The sequence below is a fragment of the Podarcis raffonei genome, chromosome Z (genome assembly GCF_027172205.1).
Source record: "Podarcis raffonei isolate rPodRaf1 chromosome Z, rPodRaf1.pri, whole genome shotgun sequence".
Taxonomy (NCBI): Eukaryota; Metazoa; Chordata; class Lepidosauria; order Squamata; family Lacertidae; genus Podarcis; species Podarcis raffonei.
This window is the reverse complement of record NC_070621.1, coordinates 2,128,542-2,149,319: the sequence shown is the minus strand read 5'-3', so window position 1 is coordinate 2,149,319 and position 20,778 is coordinate 2,128,542. Positions and strand designations below refer to the sequence as shown.

The 20,778-nt window shown below is 44.9% G+C and overlaps 2 protein-coding genes across 5 annotated transcripts in view; one reads left to right on the top strand and one right to left on the bottom strand.

Moving 5' to 3' along the window:
• The window catches only part of ZBTB26 (zinc finger and BTB domain containing 26), a 165,875-nt gene extending 165,723 nt beyond the window's left edge, over positions 1–152 (bottom strand). The window contains exon 1 of one of the 2 annotated variants that reach the window (XM_053373289.1): positions 20–152. The gene's annotated coding sequence lies outside the window, so the exon portion shown is untranslated. The remainder of the gene's footprint in view (positions 1–19) is intronic. The other variant, XM_053373288.1, reaches the window with a different exon arrangement.
• A 187-nt stretch (positions 153–339) lies between these two features.
• Positions 340–20,778, top strand: part of RABGAP1 (RAB GTPase activating protein 1) — a 94,205-nt gene continuing 73,766 nt past the window's right edge. For 2 of the 3 annotated variants that reach the window (XM_053373274.1, XM_053373273.1), the window contains exons 1-2: positions 340–484; positions 13,885–14,085. In XM_053373274.1, coding sequence (XP_053229249.1) covers positions 13,936–14,085 — 150 coding nt within the window. In that variant the 5' untranslated portion in view covers positions 340–484; positions 13,885–13,935. The remainder of the gene's footprint in view (positions 485–13,884; positions 14,086–20,778) is intronic. The other variant, XM_053373275.1, reaches the window with a different exon arrangement.

The window sequence follows — 20,778 nt, the reverse complement described above, 5'->3', positions numbered from 1 at the left end:
CACAAACCCCCAGCCTCACCCCACCTCCTCTCCGCCTCCCCCAGGCGGCGCAGCCACGGGGCTGGCCCGAGGGGCGCGGGAAGGACCGCGCGGCCAGCGGAGCTCCTCCGCCACCTCCTCCTCCTCCGCCACCGGAAGCTTGAATCCCCGCAAACCCCCCCCCCCGCAGCCCCACTTCCGGCGCCGCTTCTTTCTTTTCCGAGAGGAGAGGGATAGACGGGTTGCTAAGGAAGAGGACGGGACGGGGGGCGGGACCGGAAGCCCTGGGAGCCGGAAGTGGCCGGGCGCCCGTCTTCCGGCCGAGCCCCGGTCACGTGACGGAGGAAGGCGGGGAAGGAGGCGGAGGCGGGGGGCGGGATCGAGGTTGCGAGGCGGCCCGACTGAGGCCCGGCGGTGGCGGCGGCGGCGGCGGCTGCGCTGCTGCTGCTGCTCCTGCTCCTCCTCTTCCCGCTGCCCGGGGAGGCAGACGGAGGCCTTCGAGAGGGTAAGCCGGGCGCCGCCCCGCCCGTGCCTGAGCGGGGCTGTGGGGCGGGAGGGCGCTGGCCGCCCCTGAGAGGATCCGGGGCTGGGCCGGCCGGGGGGGCGGCGGCAGGGAGGGAGGGAGGGAGAAGCAGCCGCCGCCCTCGCCCTCGGGCGCCTCAGCCCCGGGAGGGTCGGCGCTCCTCTGTGTGGAAACAGCGGTTGGCCGGGCGCTTAGCCCTCCCTGGTCTCAGGGATCGAGGGGTGGGTGGGGCTGGGGGCCGGCTCTCCATTATTTATTATTATGGGTAGCTATGACATGTATGTATCGTCCTACATCCGTTAATCCCAGGGCGGTTGACAGCATGAAAATGAAAGGTTAAAGCACAAAATGCGTAATGACAAGAACAAAACAGACCAGTAAACCTACCCCCCCGCCCCAATTCCCACAAACCCCTTTCCAAGGATATATATAGGATGTCAGTAAGCTCAAGGCCTGGTTGAAGAAGGGTTGCCATCCGCCCCCCCCCGCACCTAAAGGTGTATAATGATGCTGCCAGGGAGTTTATGGGAGAGCATCCCATAAACGGGGAGCCACCACAGAAAAGGACCGTTCTGGTGTTGCCACCACCCTCCGGACCTCTCACAGCAGAGGGACAAGAAGAAGGGCCTCAGGTGGCGATTGCAGGGTTTGGGTTGGTTCATTTGGCCCATGCATAACACTTACAAACGTTTGTCATGTCAGCCCTTGGTCACATTTTCTCCACAACCCCAATGTGGATTCCTGCTGCTGGAGTGTAACAAAATCTTTCTTATATTACTTATTTTAACAATAATTCATCTTTGTATAGTTGCTTTTTTATGGATCTTCTCAGTAGATACCCGTATAAATGTAGACATTCATATTATTATTTTGCACCCCCTCGGCTCACCTTCCTATGCAGCGGAACCACCCGCACCTAAATCCTGTGCTGGTAACTCCTATCATTCTTGACCACATTGCTTGGTGGGGCTGATGGGAGTTGGTGTACAGCAATTTGTGGAGGACACCAGGTTCTGCATTCCTGACATAAAAGCTACTGCTGTTGTCATGATAATGCTCTCTTGGAGCGGGCACACAAAGAAGGGCCTCATTATTTGGTATACAAATGATGTTAAATAAAAATAAATTATTTGCAATTGTGTTGGGGTGCTGCTGTTGCTCTTGCCAACACCTGGTGTTGCATATCCTCTGTGCTGTCTCACCATTCCCAAAGACTCCAGCGTGATGGAGAGTATTGCACGAGAAGTGGTGAGGCCCAAGTTCAGATCCCCTTTCAGTCATAGAACACAGTGGGCAACCTTGGGCCAGTCGTTCTCTTTCTCATCCTGACCTACTTCACAGGATTGTTGTGAGCATAAAAGCAGGGGGAGAGGAGTAGGCCCCTGCTTGCTGCCTTGAGCTCCTTGGAGGAAAGGTGAAAGTTAAATTTACTGAATAAACTGGGTTGTTGTTTTTGTTGTTATTGATGATATTGAAAATAATAATCATGACACAGTATTATTAGCAGTGATAACAATATAGTGGCTGTTTGTGTTGTGTTTCCACTAAAAAGTACCTGAGACAAGTGCAGTAAAATTTCCGTAGCTGCCTTTCTTTGTCTCAGGCAATATTTTGGTGTCCATGGTATGAGCCTTCACATGTTTTGGGTTAATAGTCCACAGAACAGCCCTGTAAGTTATGCTGGTTTGAGTAGCTCTGCAGTGTAAGTATGTGTATTGTGGGAAAGACTGAGAGAAAAGTAGCGTTCGTAAAGGTAGCCAGTGATGCTGCAGCTGAGGTTTTAATTGGGGGCCTTTTTCAGTACAGTGGAACCTCGAGTTGCGGATGTAATCTGTCCTAGAGGCACATCCGCAACTCGAAGCGTTCGTATCCAGAAGTGCCACGTCTGCGCAAAGGGTGATTTAGTGCTTCTGCGCATGTGCAAAGCGCGATTTAGCGCTTTTGCACATGCACGAGCAGCAAAACCCGGAAGTAACCATTCTGGTACATCTGGATTGCCGCGGGGCGCAACTTGAAAAGACGTAACCTGAAGCGGACGCAACATGAGGTATGACTGTACAGTAACATCTCTGTATGTGTCATATGCATAAAAAGCCCTGAGATGTAGGCTGGTACTGACTACTCATGTAATGGTGAGTTGATAGCTTGAGCTCTTAACTCATTGATCTTCTCAGCTCAGCCCCTCATTCTGTACCTTGATTGAGGGGAACCATGGAAGTTAGAAGATTTGGGCTGCTGACCTAGTGTTGTCCCAAATGGAGGAGGATTGCAGAACTTTGCCAGATCCTTAGGAAAGGCTGACTGAAAAAATATTTATCTTGGATTTTTTATTTATTTATGTAATAAAATTTACACACTGCTAGATTTTTAAAAGCTTCAAAGTGCTTTAGAAAAGATAAAACAGTACAGTTGTACCTTGCTTCTCGAATGGCTTAGTTGCCGAACAAATTGGCTCCCGAATGCAGCAAACCCGGAAGTAAGTGTTCTGGTTGGCAGACGTTTTTCAGAAGCCGAATGTCTGATGCAGCTTCTGCTTGAGTGCAGGAAGCTCCTGCAGCCAATTGGAAACTGTGCCTTGGTTTTTGAATGGTTTCGGGAGTCAAATGGACTCCGGGAATGGATTAAGTTCGAAAACCAAGGTACCACTGCAAAATCAAGAAAAATTTACAACCCCACTTCACAACATACAAAAGTTAGAATACTAAAGCAAATTAAAATCACCTCAACTTTCTAGGCATCTGGGTGGGCTTTTCTAAACAGGAATGTTTTTAGTAGATGCCAGAAAGAGTACAGTGAAGATGTCTGCTTTATCTCAGTATGCAGGGAGTTTCAAAGTGTAGGATGCCGTGTTTTTCTCTTGTAGTTGAAGACAGGTGAATAGGGAGGTTCTTGAGATGGTTTTCCTTCATGGTGGTTTGATGTCAACATCTATGGTATTGTTTGCCAACCTGGTATCCTCCACATGTTTTGGATTGCAATTCCCATCAGTCCCAGTCATTGTGGCCATGCTGGCTGGGACTGAAGCAAGTTACAGCCCAAAACATCTGGAGGGCAGCAGGTTGACAAAGACTGGCCCGTGTAGTCTGGTTTCATGCCCCACTCCTCTCTGTTTCTTGGCCCTTCTCCCTTCAGCTACATGGGAGTCCATAAAATTTATCTGAAGGTGTTTTAGAGCTGATCTGCTTCAAGTGAAACAACACCATGATGGTAGCCAGGTCTGTGGGATGAAGCACTCATGCTTGCTTCTATAGTTTCTGTAGGGTGTTTGTTTACAAAGCTAGGATGGGGTGGAGGTGTGTGTGTGTTGCTGGGCTGTTGACAATCTGATTGCTGTAGGAGAGAGAAGTGAAGCCGCAAGGGTGTGTGCACCCCAGAAGTGCCTGGGCTGTGTTAGGAATACAAGTGTTAGAAATACAAAGGCTTTATCCATGCAAGTGTGTGTGAGGGGATAAACTTAGCCAGCACAAGATTAGTACTGGTTTGGCAACAATATTGTGTGGTTGGGGAAAGAACGAGGTTTTTCTGACTTTTACAAGAGGGAGTGGTAAAAAACAGTAAACTTGTTGTCTTTTATTCCTGTATATATCTGATTTGGCATTTGGTGTTGGTTTTAGAAGAAGTTTAAAGAGAGGAACTGAACTGGAATTAGAACAGTGTACATACACAAGACGCACACTGCAAAGGCGTGGGGGAGGGAGGGAGAATGAAAATCAGTTGACACCACAGCCATCTGCCTGCCACTGCCCCACCCCCTGAGGCATTTGCTATGCTGGCTTAGTTGGATGAGCATGTTATGCTTAGAATTACCTGATTGCAGGCTGTAACTCCTTTGATAAAGGACTGGGAGTGTTTGTGTAGCTTGAGCACCAGCTTCTTGGTCCCGCAATACAGTGCACATAACTAAGAGTGCTACAGCATAATACTGGAAAGAAATTGGTTGTGATGTCAGGGAGAGGCAGAACTCATGGACCACAATCCAGCCAAACCCAAGCATTTTAGTCTTGCATTTTTTTTCAGTGGAGGAGTTAAGCACAATGACCAGTCTGTCCCCAGTGAGATCAAGGGGACATAAAAGTGCTCAACTTTGGCCTTGTTATATGCATGCCTGCTTGCTTGCTCACCCCCATTGCAAAATCTTTTTAAAAGGGTGTGTTTAATGTGGTTTTCAAAGGTTAACAAAAGAACAGGGAAATTCTAGAATATTTGACATTTCACAATGGTTCAAGAAACTGCAAAAAACTAGAAACAGACTGTGCAACTAAAGAAGAATAAAAGGGAGGTTGGATATTTGGTCTTGTTGGTAGATGAAGTATGATAACAAATGTGTATACACTGATGTGTCTCAGGAGCTCTATGTCTGCTGGTATGCATTGAAACTGATTGCTTTTTAAAGTTCATACAAAAGAAGGCTTTGACAGTTTTCAGCATAGTCTGATGATCACTAATTCCTTAGACCACAGTTTCCCAAATTTGGGTTTCCAGCTGTTTTTGGACCACAACTCCCACCATCACTAGCTAGCAGGATCAACAGTCAGGGATGATGGGAACTGTAGTCCAAAAAGTCTGGGGACTGAAGTTTGGGAAGCCCTGCCTTAGATTATTGAAAGCTTCAACTGTGACCCAGAGTTTCTGAGAAGCAATTGGCACCCAGAGAATGACTATTTATTTATAATACTTGTATCCCGTTTTATAGCCTTGAGTGAAGGTTATAAAAAACAAATAAATGTAATGCAATGTTGCTTTCTCCTGATTTATGCCCCAGACAGCCTTCAGCAGTGTGTGTCAATGAAATTCTTGTATCACTGTTTTGAAGTGGCCTGCCCTGGGAAATACTTTTAGTTTGAAACACCAACCAGAGAGTCCAAAGAGTTGTCAATTTTTTTAAGGACCGTCTCTGGAGCGGAGCCTGCAGTTCATCATCATTGGTTTATTTGTATGCAGTTTTTCCACAGTGGTCCTCAAAGTGGCTCACAACATACCAAATGAACAATAATTATAATAACTAAAAAAACCCATTAAGAACAATTAAGGGACAACTATAATATTAATGAACACAAAAAATCAAGCCATACAGAAGTGCTGTAAACAACCTAACCTAATTTAGCATCTTAAAACTAAACAAGAAAGAACTTCAAGCTTTTCCTGCCAGGTGTTGTTGGGCTATAACTCCCACCTTCCCTGGGTAGCATACCTGTGGGGGTTGCAGTCCAAAATCACCTGGAGTCCACCAGGTTTGGAAAGGGTGTCATATATAGTGTGCATATATAGTTATATATATTGCTATGTATTGAGTTATGTAGTGCTACAACCCATTAGGACGTTGCGGTTCTCATTCCCTGCTGAAACCAAATGGAATCTTAGTAGTTGAACAGAATTGCAAGGTCTTCAGGACGGACCTATAATCTTTGTTGCACTCAAGCAGAGGTAGCCAGTTTGTTCCCTCCAGAAGTTGGTGGACTACATTTCTATTAATCCACGACTATTGGACATGCTGATAGGAGTTGTGGTCCACAAAATCTGGAAGGTACCACATTGGTTAGCCCTGCTATGCACGTATGTGGAACTGTATAAATAAATGGCAACAATGATGATCACACACCCCTCTCCCAGAAAACCTGCTCGTTTTATTGTCATATATGTAGGTTATATCCAAATATTGTCTCCCATGTATTTTCTGCTTCTCAACATGAGGCTTAGAATACACATTAAGAAGAGAATGTCAAATTCTCTGGGATCTTTGACTGCCACCATATTTTTCACTGGCCACTATCTTCTGTTGCCCATGACACTGTTGTGGCCATGTAGTGACCCCCCCAACAAAAAAAGTTGGAAGAGAGCCTAATAGTAGCACTTGGGCTACTTATTAATCCTCAAGATTTTAAGATTAAAGTCTAATTGGTCTGAATGCCCGTATTTGTGCTTAGTTTCCCATTGAGTCAGCCTTGTATTTATATGCTCCCTTTGAGACAGCACAGGGCTTTATACAGGTGGGTAAGTGAACTAGCAGAGGAAAGATGAGGTGTTAAGCCCCTCTTTACATCTAGAATGGCAAGCAAGAAGCCAAGAAGCCCCCTTTCTCCACATCCAGCAGAGAAATGCAAGAGGGATGTTCTTCCTTCTTGGGCAGTCTCTAGCCAGCTAGTAAATTAAATAAATATCTTGCCTATTATGAAGAGTATTTCAAGCTGGCTTACAGTAGAATCCATTGAAAATACAAATATAAAATAATAAATCTAGCAGCGTTTCAAGACTCCGTTTAACTAGAATAGTTCTGACAAGTGGCTGGTATATTTGATAGCAAAGGCCTCGGTAAACAGGTAAGTTTTCAGCATGTGCCAAAAACTGCATGATCACTTTTTGTTGTTGTTTACTTACAAGACTGGATAGGGAAATCTGAATTTCTCTCCTGGGTGGCTGAAGCATGCCATTTCCTCTTTCAAAATGACTTGCAAATGTTTTGGGGAGCTGAATTCTCAGCACAGAATCTTTGTGTGTTTGTGGCTTCTCAGATTGAGTGGTGGATCCTCTTTCTTGTTCAGCAAGAAATGTTTATTCTCCAGCTAAAGGGTGATTGGGCAATGTGAAAAGCAAACTTTTATTTTTATTTTTTATTTAATAAAAAAAGATGCTTTACTGCTTCTTTGGTGCGTCACTTTTCTCGGATAAGAATGAACGATACTATTGTGCTAATTACTCACATTGAAGGATGGCTGCAACTGTGCTGGGTCAGACTTTACTGCTGGGTTGAAGAGGCATTATATTTCTATGGTATATGCAAAAAATGTTAGGCCTACTTTTGAAGCTGAAATTTATTGGTATTGGCACAGAAGATGACCTGTCCCAAAGATGGTAACTACCTGTGGAAACAATGACCTGTCTTGCCAGCTGTTGAGAAAATAAACTTGTTGAGGGAGAGAGCCTTGGTGGGCCAAATGCTGTCTGTCCTTTTGTATTCTCCCTTTAAAGGAGGACTCAGAAAAATCTTTGAATCAAGATCTCTGGCCTGGATTTTAATAGATGGAATGCTGTTGTTGGATATTATGCCTTCTGACAGATTGCTGGTCCTGCCAATGTGGTACATCTCAAATTGTCAAGGAACCAGTTTTTATTCCTCCTTTATCTAGCTGCTGAAATCAGAAAATCTGCCTGGGGAGAAGAATTAAAAACCTCAAAAGCAGGAACCTTTGGAGAAGGCAGCATTCCATAGTCTTATCTGGCTGGCTGCTTCTGGCTGCTTGCTTCTTTTGTGGTCTCCAAAGAGCTTGGGAGAAATCCCAGGCTTCAAGGGGTATAAAAATAATTTGGTATCACCAGCTTCTTCTTGCTGATGCAGTGCTATGAAATCTAGACCTCTGTGTTTGTTATTTATTGGAAGGGGCACAGGAAGGGTGTTTTTCTTGAGAAGCCCTCCTTTCTTTGGGGTGCAGCTATCTGAGGGTGCAAGATCATGTGGGTGGATCTTTGCCCTAGTTTTGAACTTGTGTCAGCCTCCAGAAATTATTCTAAGGAACAACTGCTGTATTTGGTTCAGCTCTCTTGGTTTGGATTAGCTGCAAGTCTGTTATCAGTAAGGTAGCTGGAGTGTTGAGTACAGTGGTACCTCGGGATGCAAATGGGATCCTTTCCAGAGTCCCGTTCGCATCCTGAAGCAAACGTAACAAGTGACGGTGCGTCTGTGCGTGCGCAGGTTGCATTTTGCCGCTTCCACGCATGCGCGTGACGTCATTTTGAGTGTCTGTGCGAGCGGCGAAACCCGGAAGTAATGTGCTTTGTTACTACCAGGTTGCCGCGGAGCGCAACTCGAATGTGCTCAACCTGAGGTATGACTGTACAGTAGTACCTCTGGTCACGTACTTAGTTTGTTCCGGAGGTCCGTTCTTAACCTGAAACAGTTCTTAACCTGAGGTACCACTTTAGCTAATGGGGCCTCCCGCTGCTGCTGCGCCACCTCATCCTGAGGTAAAGTTCTTAACCCGAAGTACTATTTCTGGGTTAGCGGAGTCTGAAGATGATGAAGAAGAAGAGTTTGGATTTGATATCCCGCCTTTCACTCCCCTTCAGGAGTCTCAAAGCGGCTAACATTCTCCTTTCCCTTCCTCCCCCCCAACAAACACTCTGTGAGGTGAGTGGGGCTGAGAGACTTCAGAGAAGTGTGACTGGCCCAAGGTCACCCAGCAGCTGCATGTGGAGGAGCGGGGAAGCGAACCCGGTTCCCCAGATTACGAGTGCACCGCTCTTAACCACTACACCACACTGGCTCTCACAACCTGCAACCTGAAGCATCTGTAACCTGAGGTACCACTGTACTCCTGGCCCCTCCCTGTCACAGGCAGGAGCAAAATGAAAAGGCGGATACATTTAGCTTGCTGAATTGGACTATTCTTGGGGCAAGGTTTGTATATGAATGTGTGCCTTATATATGTATGCAAACACATGGAAATGAAGCTCTTATTCGGCCAGTGACGAGGCACGTCCCTGGCTACTTCTGGAGCCCACCCCCTCCCCTTCCCCATTTAATTCATGTATGTGAATAAAGGACAAGCGGATTTTCTCTGTCCAAGAAGTTAGGAGGAAAATGTAGTTAAATGTTGAAACATCTGAAAACTGGACTCCCTCCCAACCCTCAGCTCTCTGAGTGATCTGGAAATACCATAACTTGTTTAGATCTTCTTAGAAAGAGACATGGCAATTGTCTCTTGCAAGTTTTTTTTTCTTACTAAATTTGTCTTGGACTGCATCTGTGATTGTGCCAAACTCCACTTTTCTGGGAGGTCTGAAGTTATATTAATTATTTGGCGTATACTCTTGTAGTCTTGCTTAAAATCTCATTTTCACATTCCTCTGGGAGTCAGAGTGCCTTGGACTACATGAGCAGCAGACCTCAGCTTTTTAAGTGTTGCAGAAATACTGTGATGATTTTAAATACATATGCATGGGATGCAAAGTGTGCTGAGCCGTGGAAGTAGCTGCAGTGAAAAATCCTGCCCATTTCTCAGTTCCTAGATAATGGAACCAAAGGTTTGTGAAGTGGATGAATCCCAGGTGAGGCCACGGCAGGAATAATTTATTTGAAAAGAGAGAGCCTAGTGGCCTGGATCTGGGCCTTCCTACTTGAAGGGAGCAATGGAGACCCCCTCCCACAAACTGAGGAAGCCTTTCCCCCTCCCCACATGCCAGCTTAGTTTGCCCAATTTTCTGTAATTACTCCCTTCCCTCCTTTTTTGAATTTTTGCCTAAATATGGAAGACGGCCAAGTCTGAAAAAGGCAGGAAGGAGCCGGTTGTGCCAGCTCAATTTTGTATTGGTTTTTTGAAGCTTTGCCTGCCTTATAATGTGTCGGCCAATTGAGGCATCAATACACAGTGTATTGTCTGCATTGAACTGCAGCAGCAATTTCAAGCAGTGGATATTCCAAACCCTACCTGGAGGTGCTGGGGTGTGTGGTTAGGCCATTTGGCCTGTGGTGAAGGTGGAATGCTCAGGAGAGCTTTTCACAACTCATTTCTTCCCTAGCTGTTGCAGAATGGCCCTGCAGTGCTGCCAGCTGGACCTTCCGACCCAGTGGTTGCTGTCACCACCAACCCCAAAAGCAAAGGAGGGAAACTGGGAACTGCCAATTAATTGTTAAATCCTGGGATGCTGGACCAGTGCAATTTACACAGAGCACAAGGCCCACTCTCCAGCCCTCTGCTTCTCCCTGGCAATAGGGTAAATTCCACTCTAGTCTTAGACTTCCAATAGTGTGGAACCCAATGCAGTCTAGGTGCGTTTTGGATTCCCAAACCCTGAGGGTGGCAATTGTCCAATTGTGAAAATTTATTAGAAATATCTCTTATTAGAAATAACAGATAAGGGAAAAGCAGGCAACAGGTCGAGCAGAATAATACACAATAAACTGTAGCCTATTTACTGCAACATGGTATTGCTAGTCCATTTAGCTGAGGATGGTGAAGCTTCCTGTTGGCATGGAAGACCTGGACTGGATTCCCAGCAGCGAGATTAGGAACAAAATGCAATGGCAGCTCGGCCTTTAAAGGCTCCCCTGCAGCTGGAGGCCATTGTCTTCTGGCTCATTCTGATCAGTGAAAGCCAGAGTTAATCAGGTAGATCACATCTCCCAAGCAGCCCTTCTGAGCACCCTTCTGCCTTTGATAAAGCTGGAGGGAGACACATGATAACTAGGGCTGGGCGATGTAGCAATACATTGTCCAAAATTGGTTTGAAGTCCACATTGTGATAACAGTTTCATAATACCTTGTGTTGCGTTTGCTTCAGGTTGAGTGTTTTAAGGTTGCGTCCCGCAATGACCCGGAAGTACCGGAAAGGGTTACTTCTGGGTTTTATCACTTGCGCATGCGCAGACGCTCAAACTGATATCACGTGCATGTGCAGAAGCAGCGAATCGCCAGAAACGCAGGTGCAGGTTGCGTTCTGCTCATGTTGCGAACAGGCCTCCGGAACGGATCTTGTTCGCAACCAGAGGTACCACTGTATTCAACTTGGAGATATATCGCAAAAAAAAGTAAAAAATTGTGATGTGGGATAAAGTGTGAAGCTGGTCATCACTCCTCTCATTATTCCTGCCGCCCCCGTTGCTCTGTACTATAACAAAACAGTTGTAAAAACATGTTAAAAGTAAGTAAAAATGTATCGGTTTTACACCCCTATGTAGTAGCAGTTGCCAGGACATTACCCTGTTCGCTTCTACCTAGTTCCATCCTTATTTCAGACATCGTGCTGTATTGGTATATCACAATGCTTAGCTGGTGATGTATCACAATGTTGACCACCAGGCATCGCTCAGCCCTAGTGATAGCCCAGCTTAGAGAAGTGGTGGGGCAGGGGACCAGGTCCTGTGTCACATGGCCCATCTAGCTCAGTGTTGTTTACTTTCCAGGGCCTTGGGCGAAGTGCCATTCCAGTGCCATGTTATTGGGTCATTCAGCTTGGGGGTGGGAAGCATTTTTCAGTGTGAGGACCTTATTTCCTCATTGGAGAAACTTCTGAACAAGCCACGCCAGTGGTGGCCAGTGGCAAATATTTGGTGTATCAATAGATGCGAATCCTAACCTTGTATTATTATCATTATCATTATTAAAATTTGTATACTGCCCAATATCCATAGATCTCAGGGTGGTTCAGAACATAAAATGACAATATAAAAAACACAAAAGACAGAAATCATCCTCATCATAATCATGCCCTGCCCATCTGGCTGGGTTTTCCGAGCCATTCTGGGCGGCTTCAAGCAAAATACAGCGGTACCTTGATTTTAGAACAGCTTAGTTTATGAACAACTTGGATGTAGAACACTGCAAACCTGGAAGTAGATGTTCCAGTTTGTGAACTTTGCCTTGGAAGCTGAACATGTACGGCTTCGTGTTGAGTGTGTTCCATTTGTAAATTGAGTCTCCTGCTGCTAACCAGAGGGTTCTTGTTGAGTCTGTTGGCTGTTGAGTCCTGAGCACCCATGCAACACAGAGGTGATATTCGGAGCCTTTGTTTTTGCTATTTTTTTGCGTTTTTGTTTGTGTGGCTTTTTCATTTTTATGACTGTGACTTGTTCTTCATTTTATGGGACTGACTTGTGACTGTGGCTTGTCTGTGACTGTGGCTAAGTTTTTGTGACTGTGCGGAACCCAGTTCAGCTACTGATTGATTGATTGTGTGACTGCAGAAATGGATAAAAGCCCCTGTCTTGCTTATTTTATAGTACAGTACTTTATTGCTTTCATTTTATGGATCAATGGTCTCGTTAGATAGTAAAATTCATGTTAAATTGCTGTTTTGGGGGTTGTTTTTAAAAGTCTGGAATGGATTAATCCATTTTGCATTACTTTTTATGGGAAAGCGTGCCTTGGTTTTGGAACACTTTGGTTTTGAAACAGAATTCTGGAACGGATTAAGTTTGGGAACCAAGGTACCACTGTATAAAAACATAATAAAACATCAAACATTAAAAACTTCCTGATACAAGGCTGCCTTCAAATGTCTTCTAAAAGTTTTGTTGTTTATCTGTTTGACATCTGAAGGGAGGGTGTTCCACAGGGAGAGGGTCCACTGCCGAGAAGGCCCTCTGCCTGGTTCCCTGTAACTCTCACAGTGAGGGATAAATAAATAAAAATAAGAACAAAAACAAACCAAAAATCCTCCTTCCCACAACACATTTAAAAGGGCATCGAATGTCAATCAGCCAAAGGCCTTATTGAAGACGAATGTTTTTGTCTGGTGCCTAAAGGTGTGTAATGAATCCTTCAGCCAAACCTCCCTGGGGAGAGCATTCCATAAGTGGGGGGCCACTGCAGAAAAGGCCCATTCTTGTGTTGCTTGCCCACCCAGCCCCTGGCCTTGCGGCTATGTTTTCAATCAAACAAAAGCCAGCAGTTTCTGCACACGCCCTGAGCGCGTCTTCTCACCCACCACCCAGCAAGCAAGAGGTTGCATTCTAGCCAAGGAAAGGGAGGAGGGCATGGAGGTGGGCCAGTGAGGGGTGTGGCCTGCAGCAAGTCCCGAGGGCTACTTGGGGCTTATTGGTCTGAAGTTCCTCTGATATAGATGAAGATGCCAGTAATCTAACCTGGGACTTTTTGCATGGAGTGCGTTATTCCAGGGAGCTGCATTCCATCTCTAGCATGAGGATGAATGGTGCCGTTTCTCTTTTAGCAACCAGAATGGCAGGGGCAACTTGGGAATGTGCTTTATTAAAAACCCATGTGGAGGTTGGGACAGTGAATTGGGTGACATCAGCTCTGTCTTGGTTTCAGCACTGTAACTGAAGATAAGGAAAGGCCTTGTGGGTTGCATTGCTCTCCCCTATCTGCTCCCTTGGAAGATCTGTGTCAATGCCTTGTGATGAAATGATGAGGCGTGCCAACCTCTGCCCCAGTTCCTGCTTCAGTGGCCATTTCTTAAGGTTTAGGGCAGTAGTGGGGAAGTTGCGGGCCCTTCAGATGTTCACCAGCCCCACTCAGCATGGTCCAGTGGGAAAGGATGGTGGGAGTGGTAAGCCAACAACATCTGGAGGGTCATCGGTTTTCCACCCCTGGTTTGTGGCATTTTGATGTATTTTTAAACCACATAAAATAATAGAAAATATCTGAACAGCTTACAGTAAAAATACGCCAACAATAAAAAGGAAATAGTATTTAATGTAATTATTATAACTTGGATAAAAACATGCTGTTTGCTGCTTTGGAGGCCTTTTTGGCTGAAAAAGTGGTGTATAAATAAACTGTAGCGATAAGTGGTAACTTGGCTCAACAGCATCTTGAGGTGTGCGGGTTCTTAACACTGTGCAGCTGTGCAGAATTTAAGAACATCTCAAGGCATGACTTTCTAGGAGCAGCTTAGTAATAAACAAACTTATTTTATTTGTTTTTCAGGTACTTGTAATACAAGCCCATCCATGAGTCAAGCTTCCTTTTTTTAAAGTCATGGATGACAAGGCCTCTGTTGGAAAAATCAGTGTGTCTTCAGACTCGGTATCCACTCTTAACAGCGAAGATTTTGTCTTGATTTCCAGGCAAGGGGATGAAACACCATCCACCAATAATGGTAGTGATGATGAAAAGACAGGCCTGAAGGTAAGAGCCTGTAGTTCAAGTCTGATCAGACAGAGATGGGAGTTCAGTCTTGGGGGAATGGGGGAAGAAGGGAAGGTATATCTGCACAGCACGGTCACTCTGTTCCATTTGTCAGCAGTTATTTGCTGGAACTAGCTTCTGCAATCCCAAATTAAATTGTTTTTTAATCAGAAGCATTTTTACACCGCTCTTCAACTGAAAAGGGCTCCCAGGGTGGCTTGCAAAGATCAGTGATAAGACAAGTCTTTGCCTTCAGACTTGCAGTATAAAAGGCATGATACAAAATGAAAAACATTTGGGAAGGAGGAGGAGGAAAGCAAACCTGGGCATTAGGTGGGTGCTAAGTACTTTGTAACTAAGATCTATTGCCAGGCCGGATAACTTTTCAGTCAAAGTGCTGCATTCCCTTGTGGGCACGGTGGTGATGGGCAGAACAAAAACCAGACACTGCCAGAGGTCAGTATGTTATATTCCTTCCATTCAGAAACCAGAGGTTTGTTTGTGCGCACGTACCCTCTCACACCATATCACTCCATCTAGGCAAGCAAGAGAGATTATCACAGTTGAAGCACACATTCCAGCCAGATGAAAGCATTTGAGGAAGGCCAGTGAGAGTTGGGCAGCCTGGGAATGAAGTATGGCCTGCTCACATGAATCAGTTCCTCTTTTAGATATAGGTACCTGCAGTGGCTCTCTCTAGAGCGCTGCTTCTGCCCTCTCCCCAGTTTAAATTACATGGCTTGGCTGCTGCTTCTGACCATATTTTTTAACTGTGCACTGAACCATACCAGGGAAGGGGTGCTGAGTGGTAGGGGAGTGTTGTCCCAGTGCCACAGATCATGAGTGTCCAGAATTCTTCTGTGTTGTTGTTCCAGTATTTGAACTGTGATTATTAAATGTTTGTTTGGTTGATTACGTGGTGTGGCTGATAAAGCCAAGCTTGCAGCCCACCTGATTTAGTGCAGACTGTTTCAATGTGATGTGGTTTGACCCTGGCAACATTGAGCTTGGTGCAAGACACTGAATGATTTCCTCCAGCCCAGTGCCTGGATGCTTCCTGTTTCTCCAATTAGTTTACATCTGCTCCAGAATCTAAAGAATAGGCTTCTTCCCAAAGGTATTGTGTTCCCTGTTTAAAAAGTAGGGGCCTTGCCCAGCTCTGCTCTTGTGCAGGCTTTTGAAAAACAATTCGAGGTCGCAGTAATTACCAAACGGAATTATCTAATCTGGAACTCCACACTGTGTTGCATTAGAGTGTTTATCACCGGCCAAGGTTAGATACAGTGCTTAACGACTTGGATGGCTTTGAACCTTATCTTGCTTCTTGTCTTGGCTGTGCTATTTGAGTGAGTTTGTTGTGTTTGAGTGATTGCTGTCTGGATGCTTAAGGGAAGCAGGGCAGCCTCAGTGAGTCCTGGGGGAAGGCCAAGCCACGTGGAGCCTGCTAGGTTTCCTCTCATAGTTTTGGCCTCTCTTACTTCACTGAAGAAGTGCATAACTGTGCATGGAAAGAAGGCTCTCCATGCTGGGCAGAGAGAAAACATGCCCTGGAATACAGAGTGTTGAAAAATAGTGATGCGGGTTTTCTGGGGCGGGGGTTGGATTGTATGCAGGGGGAGGGGGAATCTGTGCAAATTAGGTTAATTTGCATTGGAAGATTGTCAACTTGCCTTGGAAGTCTTTCTGATGCCCTACAGTGATGTAGTTTAACATATTTATTTCACTTGTATTTAGCAAATGAGTATCCTGTGGTATTTTTTGTCCCAATACACCATAAATATTTGACCTGAAATGCTTTGAAACTTCTAAGCATGCCTAATACAGTGGTACCTCGAGTTAAGTACTTAATTCGTTCCAGAGGTCCGTACTTAACCTGAAACTGTTCTTAACCTGAAGCACCACTTTAGCTAATGGGGCCTCCTGCTGCTGCCGCGCTGCCGGAGCACGATTCCTGTTCTCATCCTGAAGCAAAGTTCTTAACCTGAAGCACTATTTCTGGGTTAGTGGAGTCTGTAACCTGAAGCATATGTAACCTGAAGTGTATGTAACCTGAGGTACCACTGTATTGGGTTTTCAGTTGGCATCCATTCATTCTTCTCAATGAACATATGAAATATAAAATTTACCAGTGCCTTTTTGGTGTATGTGTAAACACATTTACTGTCGTATCACCATTGGGAATGCTGTTGAACAAGGCTTGAGCTCTGATCATAAATGCTAGCACTGCCTTGAATGCCGCTCTTGACACTCACTTCCTGTTGCCATCCCTCTTCCAAGGGAGTAATTATTACAGGGTGAGATTGTTTTTTCTTTTTTACCTTCTTAAAGTTGTAGAGCCTGGAAAGAGCTTGCAATGCTCAAGCACAGCTAGAAATTCTAGGGCACATCCATGGCATGAGCTTACGCTGGTTCCATGCTTGTGGCTTCTCACTGGGAGGATGGGGAAGTTGCATTGCTGGAACGGGAGAAGTGATGGGCTACCACAGAGGAAGGATGAGACCTGTGGTAAACAGTGGTCAAAACTGTGAATATTAATTATTGACCACTATTGCAGGGGCTGAGCCCCATTTATGTTTGTGGTGCCCAGTTAAGAATTGCTATTAAAAATGTGTTATTAGCAATGTGTCACTGATGTGAACTATGTATTAGTTCATGTGTTTCGAAAATATAAATGGAAAGGGTGACTGAATTATGTTGTGGCCTCTGTAACCTAGGATTCAGGAGCCATCTGGTGAATATCTTATGTACCTGAGTTTCTAACACTGACAGCAGCTCTCCCCACTTGTGATTCCTGGCAGCCAGTATTCAGAATCACACGGCCTCCTCCTTTAGTTTACTTGAGTGTGTGTTTGCACATGTTGGGGGCTGGGGGACCATTGCCCAGTCCCTGACAGCATCTCTGGTTAGAAGGGTTAGGAGACCCTGCCTCTCACAATACTTTCCTAGGTGATCAAGTAGTTGGTCTCTGTATATTCCTACATTATGTGAGCAGTGATCGGGCTGGGAGGTGTCTGATTGAGCGCACACATCTTTTAACATGCGTTGTTCTGGGAGAGTCACTTCTGTGCTTGCTTTTGCCCTTCGTTTGCCTACACATTTGGAGGGGGGGGTGCTAATCAGAGGTTGAAGTGAGTTGAAAGACTTGACAGCACCCGGCAAAATAAGGGCCTCTTGCCAACATGCTTTGATCCTGGCACCAATTGCTGGAAACCACAGGAGGGAAGAGTGCTTTTGTGCTTGGTTGTGGGTTTCCCACAAGCATCTGGTTGGCTACTGTGAGAACAGGATGCTGGACTAAAGGGGCCATTGACCATTGACCTCTTCCAGCAGGCCTCTTATGCTCTTGTGTTACCAGCAATCCAGCTTTTCATACCAAAGTGGGTTTCAAGAGTAGTTCAACCCTGAACCCACAGGCTGCACACAGCCAGGCATCATGTGAGTTTTGCAACTGGAGCAGGTCCATTAGCGACCACATGGAGATCTTTGGATGCCAGGTTGGCAGCTGATATCTCCATCTGGCTAGCCTCTCCAGCTTTCTTAAGCAGGTAAGCAGAAGGGCTTATTTATTGCATTTATATCCCACCATATTCTGCAAGGAGTACATGGTTCACCCCCTTGTCAGTTACCATATTTTTTGCTCTATAAGACTCACTTTTTCCCTCCTAAAAAGTAAGTGGAAATGTGTGTGTGTCTTATGGAGCAAATGCAGGCTGCGCAGCTATCCCAGAAGCCAGAACAGCAAGAGGGATTGCTGCTTTCACTGCGCAGTGATCCCTCTTGCTGTTCTGGCTTCTGGGCTTCAGAATATTTTTTTTCTTGTTTTCCTCCTCCAAAAACTAGGTGCGTCTTGTGGTCTGGTGCATCTTATAGAGTGAAAAATACGGTAATTCGTACAACAACCCTGTGAGGTGGGTTTAGAGGCTGTGACTAGCCCAGGATCATGACTTGAGTGGGGATTTGATCTCCCAGGTCCTGGTCCGACACTCGATAACCACTATACCATGGTGGCTTCCTAGAGTACTTCTACTAAAGGGCAGCTATATAGATTAAGTAGGTAAATAACTATAGAGAAAACAAAATGTCACTTAGAAAAGGATCCAGGGTGGATAAAAACCAGTGATTTTTTAAAGAAAAATAAATCAGATTTTTTTATTTAAATCAGTTTTTTAAAATAAAATGCTTTTGGAGGAAAAATATTTTTAAAGATAGTTTTCTGTTTAAGTTACATTACAGTCCAAAGGCTATTCATCAAGAAATAAGGATTTATTTAAGTTTCTCATGTGTACTGAAACTAAGTTTTTTTAATTAAAAAAAATTGTTTAACCACATCAGTTAACAAAGATGGATATGTATGCTTTAATGTTACAGTATTGCCTTAGTTAAATAAATGGTTTAAATTGTTATTAAGGAAGTGATTATTTTTCTCATTCCAATAAAGTACAGCGGAAAGGATGTCCAAATGTAAACAGTTAACTTATTAAACCTCACTATAATTTCATAATTATCTGTCTATGTGTTTCTAATAGTATAACCAAATCAGTAATTTTTGATATAACTGTAAAAACTACTCTGAACATTTTTTATTCCAAAAATGAAACTGTCATATGGTTGTAAATATTAAGATTATACTAGCAAGAATGAGTCTTTCTGTAAAAAAATGATTTAAAACAAGTCTTACTGACTAGTGATTTAAATCATGATTTAAATAAATTTAATTTAAATCTAATCCACCCTGGAAGGATCCAATATATTTTCCTTGAAGCTTGAATTTGTTTTATACTGGATTGTTTTATTTGATGTTTTAATATGTTGTAAACCACTTTGAGATTATTTCTTTAAAATATAAAGTGGTATATAAATGAAATGAATAATAATAATAACAATAACAATAAACTTCACAGTTTAAAAAAGGTACCTAGACATTCTGCTGTGGTGACCGTAACTAAGGTTCAAGGTGCCATTTGGCAATTAGCTTATATATCTGAGTTTCTAACTCTGGCTGCATATTGCCTTGTTGCATGTGGGGCTGGGGCAGAGGAAGCGAAGCCACCCCACCAACCCTTGTGCTGCCTTCCTAAAGCTGGATAAGCAAGGCTCTGGGCTTTGGGAAAGATGTATTAGGCTCTGGCAGGGTCCTAGAGCTCTCCCATCTTCTTCCCAAAGCTGGGAAAGCACTAACTTTGCTTTGGAAATAAGACGAGAGGACTTTAAGACCCTGCCAGAGGTCTTCTCTCACACCTCACACCTTCTCAAAGCCCAGTGACTTGCTTGGATGTGAGGGTCACATGTTGCTTAGGGCCACCCAAAAGGTCCTGAGTTAGAGGGAAGCAAGTTTGTTACCTATGGTGGGCCAAATTCCGCTTCATCATTGGCAGCCAAAGACCCGAGAACGGGGCTGCAGTCACCTACAGTGTACATAGCAATGACTAACAACCTGGTTCCTGTAATGTTAATGGGTGATGATGAACCCGCTGGCTGGCATGCTGACACACTCCTTGCTGCCCAATGTCTACTTGTATCCCTTCATATATTATGCTGGGATGGGGAACCTCCAGCCTTCCAGCTGTTGCTGGACAGAACTCCCAACCTCCTTGACTATTGGCCATGCTGGCTGGGGTTGAAGGCCCAATAATATCTGGGCAGCCCCAGGTTTCTTACGCCTGCATTATAACATATCAATTAAGTCCTACTATATTTGTTTCTCTTGTTCTGGAAACCAGCAAGTCTCTCCAGCTGAATGCCCCCTTTGCATTTGGTCTTTTATGTAGTTAAATATCCTCAAAGATCTCCTCTCCCTCCTTTTGGATTTAGACTTTTAAAGGGCAGATTATTTGTGAATGCCTCTTCATTCTGTCTGCTGGAGTCTTCTCTGTGCACAGAAACCTAGGCAATAGCCTTCTACTACACTTAAAAGAAATGTCAAATTGCTTCAAACTGAGTCAGACCATGGGCGTTGGTCAGCATTGTCTACTCAAGGGGTGGGGAACCTTAGGCCCAGGGCAGAATCCAGTCCTGTGTTTCCGGCTGCCAGAGTTTCCACAGACCATGCCCCTTACTAGCCCTGCTCTGTATCCTCCTTGGGCTCTTTTGCCTGGCTGGAATTGGCCTTTGAACTGTGATGAAGCCTCTAGCTTGCCTGGGTGGAGAGGTGTGTGCAAATCTCTAGCTGCTGCTGCATGGTTGGAATGTAGCCTACATTTCAAAGGCAAGAGTCACATGCATTGCTCTGCCTACGTTTGATTCTGGCTCCCAGAAGGTTCCCTATAAATGAAGTGCAGCCCTTGGGTTAAAAAAGATTCTGTACCCCTCATCTCCCCTGTCCACAGTTTCCAGGATCTTGGGCAAAGGTCTGTCCTCTCCACCTGCTTTCTGATTATTTTAACTGGTGATGCCAGGGACTCACAATGAGACCCTCTTTGGTACACAGGGTGACTGCTCTGCCTCTGAGCCTACAGCTTTTCTCCAAAGGCTCGTTCTCTTCTGATGCAAATTACAGGGCAAAGCTACCTGCTGTCTAATTTAGCTCAACAGGCTTAACCAGATTTCAGGCCATCTTGGTCTGTCCTTGTACCGATACATGAAAGACTTCCTTCCAAGTGGAGACAGTAATGTTCCATGTGGCTATGGTCTCGGTCGCATTGAATCTGTGAGCCAGGATTGGCCAACTTTGTGGCTGTGGAGGTTGCCTTCTGT